The sequence below is a fragment of the Pezoporus occidentalis genome, unplaced genomic scaffold (assembly GCF_034315485.1).
Source record: "Pezoporus occidentalis ecotype Australia unplaced genomic scaffold, CSIRO_AGI_Poc_V1 ctg223, whole genome shotgun sequence".
Taxonomy (NCBI): Eukaryota; Metazoa; Chordata; class Aves; order Psittaciformes; family Psittacidae; genus Pezoporus; species Pezoporus occidentalis.
In genome coordinates, this window is record NW_026914106.1 from 1880680 (window position 1) to 1902326 (window position 21647).

At 51.4% G+C, this 21647-nt stretch overlaps 1 protein-coding gene across 1 annotated transcript; it reads left to right on the forward strand.

Moving 5' to 3' along the window:
* The first annotated feature begins 458 nt into the window (after nt 1–458).
* UTP11 (UTP11 small subunit processome component) lies at nt 459–5885 on the forward strand. Its single transcript, XM_062620830.1, has 8 exons — nt 459–563; nt 643–704; nt 1502–1604; nt 1847–1960; nt 2593–2686; nt 3297–3427; nt 5028–5138; nt 5605–5885. Exons 1-8 carry the CDS (start codon nt 501–503, stop codon nt 5686–5688), a joined length of 762 nt encoding a protein of 253 aa, XP_062476814.1. The 5' UTR covers nt 459–500; the 3' UTR covers nt 5689–5885.
* Nucleotides 5886–21647: the final 15762 nt, after the last annotated feature.

Below are 21647 nucleotides of genomic sequence, written 5' to 3' on the forward strand. Positions count from 1 at the left end.
CGGTTTAGGTCCCCGGCCCCACCGAGCTGTCCCCGCCACCTCCGGCCCTGCGGTCTTGTACAAGCCGTACGCGGAGCACGGCAGGGAGCCGCTCGGCCTCCCCACACCGATCACCGGGGCTGCAGTGCGGGGCCCGGCCTGCACAGACCAGCCCCACCGGGGCCGCTGAGGACGAGCGGGAGCTCGGGTCCCCCCGGGCGACCCTTCCACCGAGAAGGGCCGCGGGTCCCCGCTCTCAGCCGGACCCTCATGACCGTGCACCGGCGGGAAGGCCGGGTCCGTGCAACCCCCGCGGCGGCGGGGCCTAACCGGGCAGGGGGAGCGCTCCGGGCCCGCCTGGTCCCGCTGTCGCCATGGAGACGGCGCCATCTCCCGGCGAGCCTCGCGCGCGACCCCTGACGCCGAAGCTCCGCCCCTTCCGGTCACTGCACGGAGGCCGCGCCGGGATCACCGGTACCGGGGAGTTGCAGGCCTGAGCCCGGCGGTCGGAGCCCGCCGCCATGTCGGCCGCCTTCAGGAAAGCGTCGAAATCGAAGCAGCGCCCGCACCGCGAGCGGTCACAGGTCAGTGCCCCGGGCCGGGCCGCGGCGGGAGTTACCGGTGCTGACGGCCGCTGATGCCGTTCTGTGCTTCCCCTCCTAGCCCGCCTCCCGGAGGAAGCTGGGGCTGCTGGAGAAGAAGAAGGACTACAGGCTCCGCGCTCGGTGAGCCGGGGTGAAGCCGCTGGTGGCGGGGAGGGGAGGGGAGGGGAGGGGGGGGGAGTCCGGGCATCACCGGAGCGTTGGCTCCCGGTGGGAAGGGTCCGGGGACGGCGGGGAGGAGCCAGCGCTTGTGATCGCACAGGAGCCGGTGTTCTCGGTACCGGCGAGCACGGACCGGCCTGCAGGCAGGGGCCTCACCCGTTCCAGTGTCCCCGTGGCTGAGCCGGGGGAAAGGGAACGGGGAGGGCGAGGGCTGCAAAGTTGGTTAATCAAAACCCGCAAGCGTTATATTCCGTCATTAACCAGGGGAAGTTCAGATTGGATCTAAGGAGGAAACTCTTTCCTGTGAGGGTGCTGAGGCACTGCAATGGGTTGCCCAGGGAGGTTGTGAATGCTCCATCCCTGGCGGTGTTCAAGGCCAGGTTGGACAGAGCCTTGGGTGCCATGGTTTAATGTGAGGTGTCCCTGCCCATGGCAGGGGGGTTGGAACTGGATGATCTTAATGTCCTTTCCATCCCTAACTATTCTATGATTAATGCCTGATTCTGTAGATCGAGGAGGCCTGAGCAGCTCGGTGAGCTTTGCAGGATGGGTGAATGTGTTTCCATGTCCTGTTGTTGGACAGTGTTCATTTCCAGCTTAGATAAAGAATAAACTGTAAAGCTCAAGTCATTTGTTGGTGTCTCAAAGATCTGAGCATCACTTTGAAGGACTCGGCATCTCATCAGGGACTGTGAACATGGTGAAACTGCTGAACAACATCTATGGGTTGGGTTGGTTGTGTTGGCTTTCTCTCCTAGTGACTACCACAAGAAGCAGAATGCCCTCAGAGCGCTTCAAAAGAAAGCCCTGGACAAGAATCCCGATGAGTTCTACTTTAAAATGATACGTGCAGAGCTGAAGGTGAGAAACTAAACTGCCTTCAAGCAGGGTTACATTCAGTTGCTGTGAGTAACATCGTGTTTTCTCAACCTTGTGTTGGTTTTCATTATGAACTAGTAAATAGATTAGCAGACCTGCTTTGGTGCCTATGGAAAGCTTTGAAGAACATGAGGGGCAAAGGGCAAAAAGGATCTTTTGGGTTTATTATTAGGACCCATAGCTGAATGGTATCTCTCTGTATGTGCCATATTCTCTGGTTTTAGGATGGAGTTCATATTAAAAAGCTGCCAAAGGATGAAGTGACTCCTGAACAGGTCAAACTGATGAGGACACAGGATATTAAATATGTGGAAATGAAGAGAGTGGCAGAAGCCAAGGTAACACTTCACTTCCTTTTAGGGTTTGCTCAGGATTGTTCTTTTGATTGTGTTGTTGGCTATTGTATGTACGTTTAGTGAAATCTGATTTGTGTAATAGTGGTAATGGTAGATGGAAATGTCAGTGTGTATAAAACCTAAAGGTAATCATGGCAAATTTTTATGTACATTTCAGACATTAGACATTTACTCTTTCTTCTAATATTTATAAAGAATTGAGAGAAGGGAACTGAATACACTAGGCAGTCAATAAACAGATATACAACCCACTTCTGGACATGCTTTATGCTCTGATGGTGATCCACACACCATCACTGCAGGTAATAAAGAGAAAGCTTTGGATTTGCCTTCATACTTTAGCTAGTGAATTCATGGTGATCATTCCTGCTTCGTCCGCCGCAGAGATCACTTCCTGTTGTGAAAATTGATTTGTACCTATCTAGCGGGGTAGTACCAGGAATTACTGTTAGCCTCTACCCAAAAGGTTATGAAGACATGGCATAAATATAGACTAGATGTGTTTTCAAAGATTAAAAAGAAAGGAAGAGTTCTGATGCTTGAGAAACAAACAGGGAGGCGTTATTTACCTTGTCATGAATGTCTGGCAAAACACGTTAACTTCCTGCCTGCAGAAAATCGAGAGGCTGAAGTCGGAGCTCCATCTGCTGGACGTGGAGGGGAAGAGTCCCAACAAGCACGTGTTCTTCTTTGATACCAAAAAAGAAGGTAAGATGCTCCAAGGGCTGGAGCAGCTCTGCTCTGGAACCAGGCTGAGAGAGCTGGGCTGGTTCAGCCTAGAGAGGAGAAGGCGCCTTAAGGGGAGACCTTAGAGCAGCTCCAGTGCCTAAAGGGGCTGCAGGAAACCTGGAGAGGGGCTTTGAACAAGGACCTCTAGGGAAAGACCAAGGGGAATGGCTTTAACCTGCCCGAGGGGAGACTGAGATGAGCTCTTAGGAAGAAGCTCTTCCCTGCCCTAGTGGAAGGTGTCCCTGCCCATAGCAGGACATTAGTATTGGATGAGCTTTAAGGCCCCTTCCAGCCCAAACCATTGTAGGATGCTGTGATTTAAATGGGTTGTAGCAGAAAACTTGTTCTGTTATGTTTTGTTGTAGCTGTTTAAAATATAATGGTGCTTTCTTTATGGCATTACAGTAAACAAAGATACTATTTTTCCCAGGAATAATAATTTAGATATCTTTTTTGATTACTAGAGAAGACCTCAGTTCTGCAGGAGCTTTGCTGCTAGGACTTCCATCACTGGCAGCTCTTAGGCTACATGTTTGGAAGGTATTGCTAGTCCATGGGAGTTTACTCCTAACTTTCTTCTCATTTATAGTTCAGGAGTTTGATATTGCAACTCATCTGGATACTCTTCCGGAGCTCGTAGACAGAGTGTACAACCGACCAACCATTGCAACGCTGCAGAAAGAGACACTGAAAGGAGCTACTGATCCTTTCCACTTAAAGGTGCTGCCACTATTGCTATTGTCATTTTCTTCATGTTTTAATCTTTTATATGATAAGCTCTAAAGAGGATTCGTTGGACTGTTGTGGAGGGAAACAAAGGTTTTGTGTTGTCTTTAAACTTACGCTGGTGACACGAGGCTGTGGTGGATGTCACTTCATCATCAAGTACCTGGAGCCTACAGTCAAATCTTCTCCTGGACTGACGTGGAGAACTTGTTCACTGGTAGCCCAGTCCACTGTGGATTATAAATCAAGAACTGTGACATACAGGCTAGAACAGAATGGTGTAGATCTGATTAGGCAGTTTCCTTGGCAAAACTGATGTATTACTTCTCTCTTACATGACATACACCTATGGCACTATCTTTTCATTAGATTGCTGCAGTTTTAGGTGTGATTTTTTTTTTTTTTTTTTGCATCATTCCCTGTCAAATCTCCTCTCACACATGCCCAAAACCCCTTTCATCCCTGAATAGGGATGTGAAGAAGCTCATTCCAACATGGATGCAGCTATTGTTAGGTTTCTGATCTTACAGTATTTTTCAGTTGGGTTCTGAGCCTGAAGTGGCTTCAGATTCAGGATTTGACACTCTCCTTTTCTCCTTAAAAACCTTTAAGCTATAGTCTCACTTTCCAGCTTTCTTAATATAAAGTGTTTCATGACTCTTCAGGTTGCATTGCTTATGCAATCCACTTGGATTCTGATGCTTTGTTATCACAACATTTCTGTCCTAGAAGTAGCTACACTCAGCTTTAACACTGTAAATTCCACTTAATTGCTTTAGAACATTGGGCAGTGCTATAAGCTTGATTTGGTCTGTGTAAGGTTAAAAGCAACATTCCAAATTGCCAATTGGCAAATTGGTAACCTGTTTTTTCCCTAATCAGATGTCAGATAACAAACACCCTGTGGTCCCTCTCCTCCTGCCAGCTTTCTCAGTTTGGCTTGTCAGGAAAGCAGTTGGACAAGTCTCAGGCTGACAAGTTTTCTCCTCTAAATGTCTGAGTCATATTGTAAGCGTGTTGGGATTTGTTCTCCTTAATTTAATTACTTCAATCACACCTGCACTAATACCATTTCTGTGCTGGGAAAGCCATCGACTCACAGGAGGTAAACGTGACCAAACAAGTTGCATTTTGAGAAGCCTCTCTGCAATTTTGAGGCATTTCAGGAATTGGTCTCTGGTCTTTCCTTTTATTTGCTCTCCTCTGGATAAACTGGGCTTTTGCTGGGGAGTTCAGTGCTCTCCTGCATTTAACATTGAAATTAAAAGGATTGAGAGAAATGGAATTCCAGCCACCTACGGAACAAGGTTACACAGCATCCAGACTAGGTTTGAAGAGATTTAGGGCTTTATGATTTAGGAGACTAAAACAAGAACAAAGAATGAAGTCCTAAGTAGAAAACCTCGAAGTGAAGGTGTTAAAAATGGTTCTCTGGACTCCAGCCACCAAACTGAAGCAGCTTTCTTCAATATGATGATGCTTTTAAAATGTACTGAATGCTCGTGAGGTCTGAGTGCCTCAGAAGAGGTCAGTTACGGACCACAGAGTCCTGTTCCTTTCTGTCTTAAAACAGCTTCTGGTTTTGTTCCTCCAGAAATTAGCCCAGCAAAGGAAGAATCAGTACGACCTCCTGAAGCAGCGCATTGAAAGGGAGAAAGCCATGTTTGTTGTTGCACAGAAGATCCAGACACGTAAAGATCTTTTGGTGAGGGATTTCATTCTGGTTCTTTGAATCTGTTTTAAGGTTCTTAGGTCTACTTTTGTATGTGTGTGCTTCTTCACTCTGATTTTATACTGACACTTCCAGATAACTCCTGAAAGTAAGTAATCCTCTTTTAGTATGGAAAAAGCAAGGAGATGAAGCATTCCAGTTGTGCCATGGCTAGGAAATTATATCTACTAGTCCGAGTCTTACATCAGCAGTTTGTGAACAAACCAGATGGTGCCTGACAACCTAAAGGTGGAAAGAACAGGCAGAAATATAATTCCCAGCTAAACTGTTGGAATTTTTCACTAATGGCCTTGTCATTTTTCACTGATTTTCACTAACTCACACATTTTTCACTGATGCCTCATCAGTCTCACACAGGGATTTTCTTATTTCTCTGAGGCTGGGTGGGTTATTTTTTCTTACATGGCAACAAATACGGTTTTCTTGTTCTTTCCTCCAGGACAAAACTCATAAAGTGAAGGTGAAGAAAGAGACAACAAACGGGCCAGCTATTTACAAGTTCAAATTCCAGAGGAAACGTTAGCCATTCCATTGAATAAATGCTACCACCTTTGCTTAGGAAGGAAGAGGATTCATGTTAGGAAGAAGTGAGGCACCACATCCCTTTGTTTTTCACTGCAGCCTACCACTTTGTTAAAACAAATCACTGTGGGCCTGCGGTAGCCATAAATATGTTGTATCTAATGAATTGATTAATAAATCAGAGTTTGTTCTCTTGGTGTTTATAGTGGGAAGCCACAGGAGGTGCCTGAATGGCCCAGTAATACACACCATAAACAATCCTTGAGAAGTCAAGGTCGAAGTTTGTTGCAGAATGACTTTAAGAGCAGAACCATAGAGTTCTGGAGGACTGTGCAAGCAAGGCAGGGGGTGGCCCTCACAGGTGGACAGAGACCGGACCTGGGAGGAGAATGTGGAGGAAGCTGTGGGGGCTAACCAATACTGTTATGCCAAGAAGGAGTGGCTGAATACTACCACTCCTATATATGTGTGAACTGCGTCACAAATAAACTAGAAGTTGCTTATCACCCATATTGGGTTGGCCTGTCTGCTTCTCCTCGCCGCTTACAAATGGCGCCCGAACAGGGACGCGGATTACAGGGCCCTGGTCGCTGGGGACCCGGATTATAGGGCTCCGACTAGCGGGGACCCAGGATATAGGGCCCCGACTAGCGGGGACCCGGGATACAGGGCCCCGGCCGACGGGGACCCGGATAAAGGGCCCCGGCCGACGGGGACCCGGGATACAGGGCCCCGGTCGACGGGGACCCGGATAAAGGGACCCGGCCGACGGGGACCCGGGATACAGGGACCCGGTTATCGGGGACCCAGGATACAGGGACCCGGTTTAACGGGGACCCAGGATACAGGGACCCGGTTTAACGGGGACCCAGGATACAGGGACCCGGTTTAACGGGGACCCAGGATACAGGGACCCGGTTTAACGGGGACCCAGGATACAGGGACCCGGTTTAACGGGGACCCAGGATGCAGGGACCCGGTTTAACGGGGACCCAGGATACAGGGACCCGGTTTAACGGGGACCCAGGATACAGGGCCCCGACTAGCGGGGACCCGGGATACAGGGCCCCGACTAGCGGGGACCCGGGATACAGGGCCCCGGTCGACGGGGACCCGGAACGGCGAGAGAGCGGCGCCGGCGGCAGCGGCCGGGCAGCGCGGGCAATGCTGCTGCGGTGGCGTGACGGACCCGGGTGCTGCGACTTTCCGAAAAAGTCCGCCGCGGGGGTATACCAGACACTGCTGCGTCGGGAGGCCGATCCGGAGACCGAGATTACAGGACGACCCAGAAGAAGACGATCCGGAAAAGGCTGGCCATGAAAATGGACCGAGAGGTAGCCCTGGACTTATTACAGTGCTTTTTATAAAAGCGGGGAACTGAGCCCTGAACTTTTTACAGTGCTTTTTATAAAAGCGGGGAATTGAGCCTGAGACTCTAAAGCAGCTAGCAGGTCTACTGCCTGTAAGGAAGGCTAAGAGATTTTTTTTGCAGATCCTAATACAATATTTGAGAAGAGTGAGTGGCAAAAGTTTGGTGATGAACTATTTGACTCAGTGCTTAATGATTATAAAAAGGCAAAGAAACTCGGTAAACCAAGGAGGGAAGTAATGAACTGTATAAAAAGATACAAGGCAGAAAAGAAAACTGCCGCGGTAGCAACGGAGAAACTAGGAACAGACGTCCCCGGTCGGTTGAAACCGGGGGAAGATTACAACTCCTTCCCCCCCCCCCCCCCCCTCGCGGGAGCACAGGGTTTCCCACCCCGCACCCCCCCTTCCTTTTCTCCCCTTTCATCAGAAGATGCCGCGGAGGAGGTGTAACCCCCTGCTCCCCCACCACCCCAGTTCCGAAAGTAGGGACTGTGAAAAGGACACAGAATGTATATTAGAAGGTACACGCATGATAAATGTCGAGAAATCCGAAAGAAAAAGGGCGGTGCCTCGGCGCCGGATCGATTGCGGCGCCACTGTGAAGCACGCAGTAAAAAATAGAGATCATGCGCTAGCGGGAGATTTAAAGGAGCCGCGAGCCTCTCCAGCCCACTACGCCCTAGAGTGAAAAAACTTTTAACTCAGTCACGGAGGAGCCAGGTCTGCAGATGGCTACATACCGAAAGAGATAACATCTGATAAGAAAGACACAGCTGCGAGCAACGGAGACCCCGAGTTCGGCGCAGGATCAGCCCCCGAATCCCCTGAATCCGAGCCAGATTTATATCCTCTGCTTCCAGACCCTGACTCTTCGTCTCCCGGGTCGGTCTGCTCAGACTCACTGGCCCTGGAGACGCTCAGTTGTAACAATGGGTAACCAAAGATGTGATCATTACTGGGGAATTTTCTGCAATGGGCATTCCTGCATATCCTGTGTTTACTACACAGCAGGGGGCTAAAGAGTGGGAAGCTCTTGATCTCAAAATAGTTAAGGAGGCCTGGCAAACAGTGACCACGTATGTGTTAAAATCCTCTTATACTCAAGCTGTATATGTTATGATTTTTTCTTGCAATTGACAGGGAGAGCCCATACAGTCTCTCTGTGATACTCATGTACTAGAAGTTGGTAAATATAAGTATGTCCAGGTTTCTATCAACCCTTGGAGACCTCTGTAGATACTGCTGGCCACTTCTTCCAGCACAGGCTGGCCACCTGTGTCGGAATGAGTGTGCATTTTGGTCAGTTTAAAAGCCCAAGCCTCATACAATGTGGGGGAGGCAGAGCCTCTGCGGGGATGCCAGCTAAGGTTGAGCCTGCCACCTCGCACTGCAGTGATGCTTCTCGGAGCTGGTTTGCTGTTAGTCTCCACAGGGTCCTTGTGCCACGTTCTGTACGTGGGACTGTAGTGGGAGTAATGATGGCTTTTGCAGGGACTCAAAAAAAAAAAAAAAAAAAAAAAAAAAAAAAAAAAAAAAAAAATGAGGGGGGAGAGAGAGAGTAATGATGTTACATGTAAGTTTAACCTGTCTACTTCTCAAGAACTGAAGAACTGATAACCTGGGGGAGGGGGTATATTTGTGCCCTCCTGCCTACAGGTCCATGACAACTGTGCAAAGTTTGTGAAGCCCTGCCATGAGCTGGACAGACGAATGGAAAAACCTGAAGCCTCAGCTACAGGAGCTGACCGTGATTACCCCAAGCAGAATGAGATGGAGGAAGAGAAAGAACAAATAACTGCAAAACATCACTTGGGGACAACTGAAAAGTAACATCCTGAACATGTGTGCTTGTAAAGTAGCTATATTAGAGGTTGTGATTTTGTGTATAAAACCACTTGTATTTACTAGCTAGTTGCTAATAAGAAACTGCACCTTGTATTGTATAGATTTGTCACTTGTAAAAGAGATGTTAAGAGTGTGGAAATTTGCAGTAGCTGCTAGAAAATGCTAAGGCAAAAGCTAGGAAAAAAAAAAAAAAAAAAAAAAAAAAATTTAATACAATGGTAGTGTTATAAAGCAGGTGATGGAACAAATTAAGAGGGGGGGAGAATTCCACTGGTAAGAAATTTCTTTGGCTAGTCCTTCACTGCCGTCAGCATCTTAACATGCTGCTGCACCCTGTAATAGTTACTCTGCTAATGTAAATGTGTGCCTTGCTGTAGTAGCGACTTGTTAACTGGATAAAACAAAAGCGGGGAGATGTGGAGACAGTGTTCTCACAGGAGAATGCATAATTGGTACATAAACTTTGAACAGTCCTGAAAGATACAGCAAGGCCATGAGAGGCCCGAAGAAGCATAAGCAAGCAAGATAAGAGGCTGGAATTCACCAAGTTAATGAGAACTGTGGACTGTTGGCAAGCTTTCAAGGTTGAGTTCTCACACCTGTGTTTAACCAATTATGTTAGTCACTAAGGGTCTTCAAAGCATGTATCCAATCATAATATGCCAAATCACTGTAAGTGCTTCAGCCGGGGCCTTGGCTCAACTAAGCAGACTGGGTTGCTGAGTTGCTAAGCAGACAATTCTACATCGAAGGCAATTTCTGATTTGTTTTAATGTTGACTCTGTAAGACATGCAACACTGCAGAACCTTTTGTTGTTGGAACAGGGACATGGATGTGAAGAGTTTGATGGAATGTGTTGTATGAGTCTCTCTGATTATGCTAATTCGATGCATGCACAGCTGAGAACCCTGGCTCAGCTTACCCAGCAATAGTAAATGAGCAATATCCTAAGAATAACTAGATGGTTGTTTTCACCGGGCATTACAGGTTGAGTCAAACACTGTTGTTTGAAGCATTGCACTTATGTATCATTGTTAGGTTAATCATCGTAGCTATTAAGACTTGTTTATAGTTGTGTGATAAAACAGGTGAACAGAATAACCCATAATGCCTTGCTTGCACAAAGAAAAAGGGGGGAATTGTTGCAGAATGACTTTAAGAGCAGAACCATAGAGTTCTGGAGGACTGTGCAAGCAAGGCAGGGGGTGGCCCTCACAGGTGGACAGAGACCGGACCTGGGAGGAGAATGTGGAGGAAGCTGTGGGGGCTAACCAATACTGTTATGCCAAGAAGGAGTGGCTGAATACTACCACTCCTATATATGTGTGAACTGCGTCACAAATAAACTAGAAGTTGCTTATCACCCATATTGGGTTGGCCTGTCTGCTTCTCCTCGCCGCTTACAGAAGTTAAGAGCCTGGGAGAAGGGCTGCGCTGGGCTGCTTGTGCTCGGCTCCATGGTCCGTGATACATCCAAAACCAGAAGAGATTTCAGGTTAGCTCTGCAGCTATCTTTTCAAGCAGGTTAAAGGTGAATTATTACCCTTCTAGTCGCTCCCCCCACTCCAAAATCCCTCTAAGTTTCTGCTTTATCTACACAAAGTATTTCACTTCAAAGCGTACGAGCTGAAGGGCATTGCAAAGGCTGAATTTCCAAAGTCAGGCACCACATTGGCCAAAGCTTATTCTGGAAGGGTGCTAGAACCAGGGAATTGTTTCTGCTGACAAACACTCCTTCCAAAAACTCTCGAGTAACTTTCATTGCCAAGGAGCTGTTTGTGCTCATTCTGCTGCATGATGGGGCAGTGCTGTGCCATGCTAAACTACCAGCATTGCCCACCATGTTCTAACAGAGGCGATACTGAAATGGAGAGACAATACGACAATACCAAAGGCAGCTGTCCTTGTTGCTGTGATCCTGTGGGAATGCTGGTAGCTGGAAGGGGGTTTCAACCCAGAACAATGAAGATGCATCCTTGAGCGTCCTGGAGCAGTTCAGACAAGTTGGGAGAGCCTGGGTGTAAACATTCCTTTTCTTATCTCTATCACTTGTACAACCTCTGCCAATAATAAGCACATGCCCATGCAAGATGGTAAAAAAAAAGATGCTCTTCCCACTTTGGGAGCTCTCCTGGATGAAACACAGCTTTTTACGTGCTCAGCTGCAGGTTGTTCCTGCCATTGCAGACATTCCCAAGCTGGCAATGCTGGGGGAATTTTCTCCTGTGGAGGAGTAAGAGAATCACTATGCTTTGCTCCCAGCAGCGAGTAGGGAGTGCTGAGGGTGAGGTTTTCGCCATGTCACCATTCCTGGCGTGCTTCAAACCCAAAGGGCAGGAGGGAAACTGAACACACCGCATGGGAGAAAGCCTCCCCTCCTCCTTCCTCACGGGGAAACAAACGCACGACCGAAACTTCCAACGCTTTTCCCTATGGAAGTTGCTTCTCCCAGCGAGACGCCCCCTCTGTGCTGCGGGAAGCGGTGGCAGGGCCTGGCCGGCAGAGGGCAGCAGCGCGCCGCGGCGGGGCCGATGGTGGGGGGGGCATCGGGGCCGGTTGCGCGTCTCGGGGTCTCGTTTTTAATAGAACCTGAAGATTTGGTAAGTGAAATCCCTTGGTTTTGAAAGCTCAACTCGGCAATGATGGGAGAAATACAAAGAATGAGAGGAGGGAGAAGCCAGAGCCTCAGAAACCCCGAGTTCAGGGAAGAAACCCCCTCAAGTTCATGTAAGAAACTCCCAAGTTCATGTATGGTTTGGGGACCTTGCAATTGGTTTTAAAACGTGCATGGAGGTCCCCACGACACTGTGTGTCTTTGAAATGAAACCTCTTCAACTGAGATTTGAATGGATAAGCATTTGCTCCTTATCCCTGATTCATTTTACCTGCATCGAGTGGGGAAGGACAGGAAGGAAAACCAGCGGTCCCATTGGAAGACCCTCAAGGAATTACTGCAGCTGAGAGCCAAAAGGTAACCCCACCAAAACCAGCTACCCAGCCTGGCACTCAGAATGCCTGCTGTGCCTCTGACCCCATTGGTAGAGCAAGTGTTGCAATGGGCACAAATGACCTAATCCCTGGGAAAGAGCCATCCCTTCCCAGTAAAGGAGCAAGACATGGGATGCAGTAGGTAGCTGGGGGGCTTTGAGCGGTCCAGTGCTTTCACTATGGAAAATTATAGGTCACCATACCTCTTATTCTCCTGTTGGTAGTTCTCATCCCCACTGCAAGCTCAGCTACACAACAGCCTCACGTTCACTGAACAGGGTATGAGAAGCAAAAGTGGTTCCTCCTCAGAGTCACTTTTCCTTGGGGAAAACCATGAAAGTCTTGACAAAAGGAAGCTGGAGCACAGTTACCTCCGTGGTGTTGCACTGAGCAGACTTCTTGGCCTCAGAAGCCAAGGTTACCCATCCAGTGGGCTGGGGAGCTGTTTATCACCTTGTGGCCACAACAGACTGCAAAGAGGTGCCAGCTGTCGTGCACAATCAGCTGCTCCTGCCTCCAGCCTTCAAGGATTTGGTGGATGCTGATCCCTGAGCTTCCACCTGAAGCTCCCAACAAAACAGTGCACCACCTCAAAGAGTTAAACCCAACCAAGCTCTTATCGGGCCAACAGCCAGCATTGTGTTGCACAGTTACTGTGCAACCCCTGGGCTGTTGATGCTGAAAATGCCACAGCAGGTTAAACACCACGCTCCGAAGCGGTTGATTTGAGACTGTAAGCAAGGACAGGGAAGGGTTTATGGTGAGGTTTGGATCCTCAGCTTCACAATTAACCTTTCATAGGAACGTTGGGGGCTTATTCACATGGCAGCTGTGTGCACTTACACAAGTTCCTGTTAATGCTGATTCCACATGTAAAATAATGAGAAAAAAGGGGGAAAATTTCTGGGTGCAATCACAGAATGACTTTAGGCTGCCAGGGGAAAAAAGCCAGTGTATCAGGAGGTAACACTGGAAGTATCATAGAATAATGGACTGGCTTGGGTTGGGAAGAACCTTGAAGCTCATCCAGTTCCAACCCCTGCCACGGGCAGGGACCCCTTCCACTGGAGCAGCTTGCTCCAAGCCCCTGTGTCCAACCTGGCCTTGAGCACTGCCAGGGATGGGGCATCTTATAGGACTGTCATGAGACTTCATCTGGAGCATCATATGCAGGTCATCAAGGTTCAAGAAAGATTTAGTTCATAGGGGGACACATAAAAAGAGATGCAGAAGGGAACTGAGAGCATCTTGCAAACAGGACTAGATACACCGCAAAGAGCCAAACACCTCCCTTCAGCCTTGCTCCTGGTTTGACTCCCTTAGCTTATCTCCCTCACCCTAAAGCACCGAAATGTTTCCGCAAGGGCCTGGGAAGGGTCAATACCTTATAACCGAGCAAAGCACCCAGCCCACTCGGCCGCAGTGCAAGATGTAAAGCGTGGGGTTTAGATTGGTGGGATCTGCCATCCTCTAGCTGGGCCCTGGTGGGGGAAAGACAGAGAGAAACAGCCCACAGCTATTTTCTGCTTGTGGTAATTATAGCATCGGAGGCTGAACCAACAGGTTCTTTAGCAAGGAGATTCCCTGCAGCTTGCAAGATACAGATATCAAAATACCCCACAGATTCACAGCTCAGGTTTCAGGTGACTCACAATAATACCGTGCCATATAATAATTTCATGGAATCCCTTGTTCAGGCTGAAGAGCTCAATTGATAATGACTGTCTATAAAACTTAATAGCAGGCTACATTAAAACACTTGCAGGATTATCTCTAGGCAACTGCACCAATATATTTCTCACAGCAGAACCATCACCAGCCCTTGGGCTTCAGGGGTGATTTCCTATAGGCCCTGTTTTCCGAGCCTGAACCAGACTGGAGACCGCCACAGCAGCATCTCTTGCCCCATCGCTGTTGGGAACACTTGGAAACCCCAGAGCTCTCCTCACCGCTTTCCTTCAGCGGAGCAGAGAAGCTTTGATCCCCCCATCCCACCGCCGTGCCCGTGTGTGCTGTACCACTCACCATGAGCCCAGCTCCCGCTCGCCATCCCGATCCCAAGGTCGCCCGCAGGATGCTGGTCCCGGGATGGAGCAGTGGTCCAGCAGTGGGATCACAGCCGTCTGCAGCTGGCTCTGAGGGTCACCAAGACCCTGCTGTCCTCACAGCCAGGTTCAGCTGAGGTGACTTGCCCCAGGGCACCAGGGGGAAAAGGGTGGTGGAGCTCCTCCGCTCCAGCCGGCTTCACAGCAGGGAGTTGAAAGAGCAGGATGTAAATGGGGAATGACTAATGGCTGCCCTGAGCCTCTCTGCACATCCCTTTTCCACAGGCTCCTTGGCCACCCGCACCTTTCCTCACCTGGCTGGGAGCAGGATGAGGGCTGCAAAGAGCCAGGAACAGCCTGGGCACACGGTATCATCCCCAGCCCCACTGCCACGCACTTGGACGCGGCCCCCATTTCCCTCTAAACAGAACTTTCCTCCCCAGATTCCATCACAGAGGGATTCAGATAAGGGGAAGGCAGACATCAGAGCAGACCCAATACTGCACAAGGTGAAAGCAGCTGATGCTTGCTTTGCCATCTCTGCAGCTACATACCCAAAGCCTTTAGTGCCTTGAGAACACCAAGGTGAGCAGCGCTGCTTCGAGCAGGTAGGAGCCCATTATTCAGTGAGATCATATTCCCAGGCTGGCCCTGGCTTGGCAGACCTAAAGACTGAACTAGGAACTTAGTGCATATAGATCATGATTTACTGAAGCACAAGCCCTGATGCACCTTTCTAGGGAAGCTCTAATTTATTATGCATTGTCATTAGCTGCAGCAGGGCCTTCATTAGAGCTAGAGTTAAGGTCTGTTTTGGCTGCCTCATCAGCATCAGTGAACTGCGTCCCTGCGAGGTTTGATACAATTTAATTAACCTAATTAAAAGCTCTGATTGCAGAGATGATTGGGGTAGAGCCAGCAGCAACTGCATATTTATAACAAGCTGGAAGGTGTGGGACCGGAGCCAAATGATATGCATCTCTAATGAGCTGGTGCTATTGAAGTGTGGATTTGGAACACTAACATTTATTTTTGGCAACAATGGCCAGTTTATCTTCATGAGAGAAACGATCACGGCCTGATCGCATCTAGCACCCTGCTCCCTGGGCTTCGCCAGCCCAGCCCCTCAACAGGCACCCCACGGCCCTGCTGCACCTCCACTGCTGCATCCAGGCAGCAGCAGCACCCCCCAGCTCCTGCCCCACAGCCCGCAGGACGCAGCGCATGCAGCCTGCACAAGCTCTAACCACACACTGGCAGTCCCAGATAAGGCAGGTGGAAGATGCCAGCAGGTTTTCCTTCCCTTCCCTGGCCACCACCACCACCTCCTCCAGCCCTCCCATTGCACAGCCAGGCTGGGCTCCTGGGACAAGGAACCTGCCTCCCTTACCCCTCCAGGCACCAAATACTCCATGCCCATATCTTCTGTTGGCCACCAGTGCACAAAACCAAAGAGCAACCTGAACTAAAGGCCTATTTATCTGCACTCCAGCACCCACAGCAGGGGCTTTAAAGCTTCTGCTGCCTTGGCTGATTGGGCTGCTGGAGGCTGGGTAAGTACCAGCACCTGCCCTGGTCCACCCACTGCAGTGAGAACCTTTCCTCCTCCTGTTTACAGCCAGAGAGACCCCCAGCCCTTTGCAGGTGTGCTCTGCAGGGATGCTGTGCCAGAACTGGGGGCTTCCTGGCAGCAAAGGGCAGGAAAACCTCGTTTCTGAGCTGCAGCTCTGCTTGACAGAGGAGATGACAGCAGTGCCCCCTCTCTCCCTGTGTTTAAAGACTACAAACAAATGCAGACCCAACTGCTGTCAACCCCCAGGACCCAAAGGAATGTCCCGGTGTGGGTCCCAGAGCTGTGCCGTGCCTGTTGTAGGAGCAGAACCCTGGTTCCCTGCAGCCAGCACCAGTGGGGCTGCTGCATCCTTCCCAAGAGCCATGTCCTTAACTGCCCTGCCCCATTGCCCTTCCCATGGGGATGGGCGTCCTGGAGCAGGGAGCGAGGCAGCAGCATGGGTCCGGGGATGCTCCTTGCACCCCGGTTGGTGCTCCCAGCCCTGGTTTTCCTCTCGGAGCAGGGTCAGGGGGCTGTGGGGGTCAAGTGTGCCCAGCAGCACCACTGGGACACCCTGGGCAGAGCAGCGCCTGCCGAGCCGCTTAGAAAACTTGATCCGTGCTAATTATGCTGGGGCAAATAAACCCTTCTGATAAGGAGTGTGAAATGGAAGCGTAGATAATGCTCCGCTCCGAGTGCCATCAATCTTTAAAAGTGGAACAATAAGGGAAAACACCGCAGGGCATATGAAGCAAGGTGTGATTCACATCTGCTGCGCCGCGGCCGCCGCCTGATTTATTGGCGCAAGGCAACTTCCCTGCACTGTTTCAACAGAGCTGCATTACATAACTCCGCCGACTGTTTTGCTTCCCTTTTATCAATCAAAGGATGTTTAATGATCTGCGGCCCTGCCCTGATACAGCTCGGGAGCGCAGGAGATGGGTCCCCCAAACATGATGGGGAATGGCTTTAACCTGCCCGAGGGGAGACTGAGATGAGCTCTTAGGCAGAAGCTCTTCCCTGTGAGGGTGCTGAGGCGCTGGCACAGGGTGCCCAGAGAAGCTGTGGCTGCCCCATCCCTGGCAGTGCTCAAGGCCAGGTTGGACACAGGGGCTTGGAGCAAGCTGCTCCAGTGGAAGGGGTCCCTGCCCATGGCAGGGGTTGGAACTGGATGAGCTTTAAGGTCCCTTCAACCCAAACCAGTCTCCTCCAGTTCCCAGCCTCTCCAGAGCCACCTCTTTCAGCCTGGGTGTGATACTGGCCCGTGACAGCCAGGATGCACTGGTGGGGCAGGGCACGAGGGTCTTCTAGGTCCAGACTGCTCCATGCCCTGTGGACAGGGGGATGGAGGCTCCTCTCCATCCCTGCACCACTTGGAAGCACCCGGGGTACCGGTCCTCTGCCTGCGCTGCAGACACTCCCTAAGGCCGAGCTCCCTCCTTCACCCAGACGTCCCACATCTGTCTGCACCTTTGATGCCTTCATTTTCAAAAGGCTTTCTCTGGGATTCACGTTCTTTTATTTAAATTGTGGAGCTGCTTTGGTGACCTTTCGGCTGCCTCCCATTGCAGGCCCACAAAGACCCGTGGCTTTGAACAAGTTCAAAGCTTCGCTTCCCTTTTGGCCGTACCCCTCAACAGAGCCTTTGGATGGGTTTTTCTCCCACAGTCCTGAAAAGCCATCATCAGAGACACTTCCCCGTGCAGGCTCTTTAATATTTGCACTGATTTTTTTGAATAGATAATATATTCCACCTTTCTTTTAGCCTTTTAAAAGCACACGCTCCTCATAGCGCAGGTGGAGGAGGCTGCGGCGTGGAAGCTGCCTTGGCAGGCTGGGAGGACAAACAGGGCTGGGGGCAATGCACATTGCTCTAAACCACATTCACTTGCCTGTCTGCAGCTCACGGCACCATCCTGGGGCAGGCACAGACCCGGAGTGGCCCCGGTGAGTCCCACATTCCCTGCTCCAAAAGAGACAGTCCTTAAAACCTCCCTCCCGGTCCTGAGCCCAAAGCTGCTCATCCTGTTAAGCTGGAAGGCAATCCAGATGCAAACCAAAACGCTTCTAAAAACTGTCCCCTAGATCGCCAAGCATCTCATAAAGCCTGGCCATGGGCTTAACTGCATGGAAATCATGCGGATGCTTTTTGTCAAAGCCACTCTAAACCAGGCAGGCAGCAAGCAGCTCACAACCCAGAAGTGTCATAGATGCACTCGCAGATGCTGTCCATAACGCTGCTGATTCCAGACTGCGAGTCCAGGAGGGACTGTCACATCCTGTGTCCTGATGGCCCGCCTGCTGCCATCCCCTGCGCTTCGCTCACAGAGCCCAGGCTGGCTCCAGCACCTCCAGCTGGGTTCTGCTGCTCCAGGCTGGAGGAGGCTGAGCCAGAGCAGCCCCGAGGAGCAGGTTCACCCCTGCCCAAGGCGTCAGTGAGAGAAGGGAAGTGCTGAGGGGAAAGATGCTTGGGGGTCCCCAAGAGCGAAACCATGACCCCAGCGTCAGGACCTCTCAGTCCTTGGCATTTTACTTGGTTATGAGCTCCTTCCTTGCCTCAAACCTGGTTGAACATATAAACTACAGATGGAGGTGAGCAGAGGATGGAGGCTGCAGGGTACGCAGTGCCTCACTCCACGTAGTATGAACAGCCTTTGGGTAAGGTACAACCTCCAACTGCAACAACGCCCATCAGCCCAACTGCTCCTTAGGGCACGAATCCCTCCCTGCAGGGCTGGCTGCGGGGTGAAGCCAGGCTGGGGAGGGTGGCCTGAAGTAGCCCCTTAGGTGGGCCAGCAATGCCAAGAGCCGTGATGCACACAGCTGCGCAGAGGGGCACATACTTTCAGCCCGTGTTGCCCTAACAAACCGATGTCCCGGGATGCAGACAATAATGTTTTTATGAGACTCTAACTTCCAAACTCAAACGCTCTTTGTAGTGGACTAATAGCCAACACGTGGCCCTTCGTCTCATGCTGAACTTTTGTGGTCCTCCGGGAGGGGGGAAAAAAGGGCCCTGGTGAGCATTTACACTGAGCACTTTGTTCTCACAGAGTTGTAGAGCAAAGAGAATGATGTATTGAGAGCCTCGGTCCCTGCCAGTTTGGCTTCATTTGTCCTTCTGAACTTGCCCTGAGAGATAATGTTTCCTTCTAATCTGCTGCCGTCCACCTACAGCAGGGACCCAGCGAATAATTCTCCCAAACAAGCCTTTATTCTTAAGTCTCTATCTGGCCCTAGCCCTTTCTCCCCCCCTTTACGGAGCGATTGTTGCGTTCATTACATGATAATGGCCCAAGCTGTATTCCAGCCCACACTTGCCATGGCCACACAAACAAGGCTCAGGCTGCGCTGCTCTCAGGATAATGCTGCTCATTTGGCCTTATTTCAAAGAATGTGCCAGGCATCTGAGCACCAGCAGCTCCCCTGCCTCACCTCCCAGCCCTCACACTGCCTGCAGCAACCAGCACAGCCCCCAGAGAGCTGAGGCTTTCTTCCACCCGTGGTAGGAAGGGACTGTCGCGCTCCTATGGGAAGAAGACCCAAGGAAGAGGAAACGAGACTTGCGTGTCTCTGGTTAATGGGAGAAATCTGTTCCTTTCCGTCCAGGTATTTAGGGCGCCCTTTCACAATGATGTTTTAATAAGCCTGTGTAAGCCTCACAAATTGCCCTTTGTATCTGGAGATGGGAAGCTCCAGGGGATGAGCAATGCACACGCTGAATGCACAAGAAACCCATTACGTAGCCTGCTCCTGGAAGTCACTCTCTAGGGATAACTGCGATGGGTGCCCCTCTGAAAACACCCAAGGGAGCTTCCTGTGCTGTAGAGAGATGTTAGTGCTTATCTGCACCGGCCTTTCAACGGGATAAAGCTAAGCTGAGGTCAGACACTGTGCTCAGACACTGACAGGGGGCTTTGTTCCTAACTCTGCTCCTGAGCTTAAGGACTGGCCAAGGGTCACCCTGCTACCACCCAGGAAGGCTGGGGAAACCAAAGCCTGCCGACTGTACTGGCCTCAACCTTGGGGCTGGCTGACAACGTGTTCCCTTGCTGCGGGGAGGCTGAGTGAAGTCATGCCTTCTATTTACTGCTAAGCAATGGCTTAGCTCAGCCTGACATTTCCATGCCATGCCAGTGTCATGCAGCCTGTGCCAGCCACGTACGGCGACGTGGGGTGAGCACCTACATGAGCACACACGTGTGCATGCAAGTGTGTTTAGGAGCACGCATGCAGCGGTGTGCGTGCTGCATGCAATCTGTGCAGGCTGCTCCCAAACTTGTCTATGCATGGTAAGGAAAAGGTAAGGAAAAAACCCTCTCACGTGCAGGCTCACGCATGAGCGTGTGTCTGCAGAAACATGCAAGCATCCACCGTACCCGTTCATGCTCGGTGCGGGCACAGGATTCCTCACAGCTCAGAGCTCAAAATCCTCAGCGCTGTGCACTGCAAACCCCTGTCTGCCCCAAACACCCATGGATACCCCCCTCCAGCCCCATGGCTCAGACCCTGCCCCTTCCCCAGGGAGCTCACAGGGTGCTCCAGTGAGTGTGAAATCTCCCTGCCCAGGACAGCCTGTTCCAAGGGAGCAGGAGCACAGAAAACCTGCGCAGGAATGGCAGTGTCCTTTGTGCATCATGAGGATGGACTCCTGCCAAATTCCTCTGCACCCACTGCCTCTATTAAATGCGTCAATCACTTCTTGGCAATCCAAGGCCCAGAGAAGAGTTGAGAGGAGACTTGGGTTGCTTTTATTTAAAGGTGAAAAGTACCAAGCAGGAGGCGAGCTCTTGCCTGCACGGAGAGCAGGGCTGCTGAGCCCTTCCTGCTGCCAAAGGGACGTGGCAGCAAGAGGCAGACCATCATGGTCTCATCAGCCTGTGAAATACCCCTGATGCAACTGCCCAAGGAGAGCCCACAGACCCTTATGTGCGGGTCTTGGGTGACTGGGGAAGCTGAGGGGGGGGAGCATCAAGGTGAAGGGGATGCAGGAGAGCCCATGCACGGTGATCCTAGTGCTGGTGGGCAGGGGATGGGGCAGGCAGGGACCAGACAGCATCACTGCCGCTCAGACAGCATCTCCTGGCTTAGCTGCTCCCAGCAGCATCCCCACCAGCTATTGGCAGCCAGCACTCAGGGAGCCGGTTGCCCTCTCTGGAGCTGAACCCAGGGGAGCAGGCTGGGTGCTCTCCTCCCCACCCTCAACCCCAGCAGCAGCGGCTGGGGAAGGTGCTGGAGGGTGGCACCAGGGCTGCAGCGGGGCTTTTGGGAGCAGAACAGGAAAGTCCGGGTGACTCAATGATTCCTGGCACAGGGCACGGCTGGTGTCAGCCCAGCACAGCGGGAGGGAGGAGGACGAGCAGGCAGGGATCCGTGGGGCTTGGGAATGGGGACAAAGGGCCTGGGAACACTTGCTGGTGCCCACCTCGGCACCAATGCTGATGAAGGTGCGATTGCATCCAGAACCCCCCCCTCCCTGCAGGTGGACACCAGTGTCCCCCTGCCAGGAGCTGCCCTGTACAGGGCATCATGTCCTGCACAGAGCCCATTCCTGCTTCAGGAGCTCCTGGAAAGCCTCCGCACACCCGCTCCCGTGCAGGCAGCTCCCATCCCCGCGCCTGCTGCTCCTTCCCTTTGCCTCCTCACGTAATCACTTTGATCTTCACTCCAGGGGCTCCCTGTTAAAAATTAATGCTTCATGGATGTTGCTGCCCATAGCCTGAAAAAAATGGCTTTTATCCCCCCGGCAGTGCCTCTCCCCAGCTCCCGCAGGACTCCCAGTTAAACAGATGGGGACAAAACCTTTTGGGCTCTTGGTTCAGAGCACGATGGGACCTGCTGCTGCCCCACGGAGCTGCGCTGAAGGGGGGCAAGCTGTGACCATGCCACAGTGCTCAGGCAGGCTCTGCCAGTCCCTGGTGCCTGCACCAGCCATGCCCACACCCCCCGGGGCTCCTCCGCATCAGTGAGAAAGGGACCACAGACGGGCTGCTGGGGCTCGCTCCCCTGTAATGAGCAGAAGGGGCAGGGCAGGGTGGGATGTGCTGTGCCCTCTATGCCCTCTCCATGCGGTTTTGGCCCCAAGTTCCTCCGCAGGCAGGGCCCAGCAGCTCAGCTCTCGGACCTGACAAGAGAGAGATGCGAACAGCAGTGATTTC

Bases quoted from the DNA above. Each gene is read 5' to 3' on its own strand.
- UTP11 (XM_062620830.1), top strand. From the start codon at position 501: ATGTCGGCCGCCTTCAGGAAAGCGTCGAAATCGAAGCAGCGCCCGCAC. The intron at 1,605-1,846 runs GTGAGAAACTAA...CTCTGGTTTTAG, and splicing joins TGATACGTGCAGAGCTGAAG to GATGGAGTTCATATTAAAAA. The intron at 5,139-5,604 runs GTGAGGGATTTC...TCTTTCCTCCAG, and splicing joins AGACACGTAAAGATCTTTTG to GACAAAACTCATAAAGTGAA.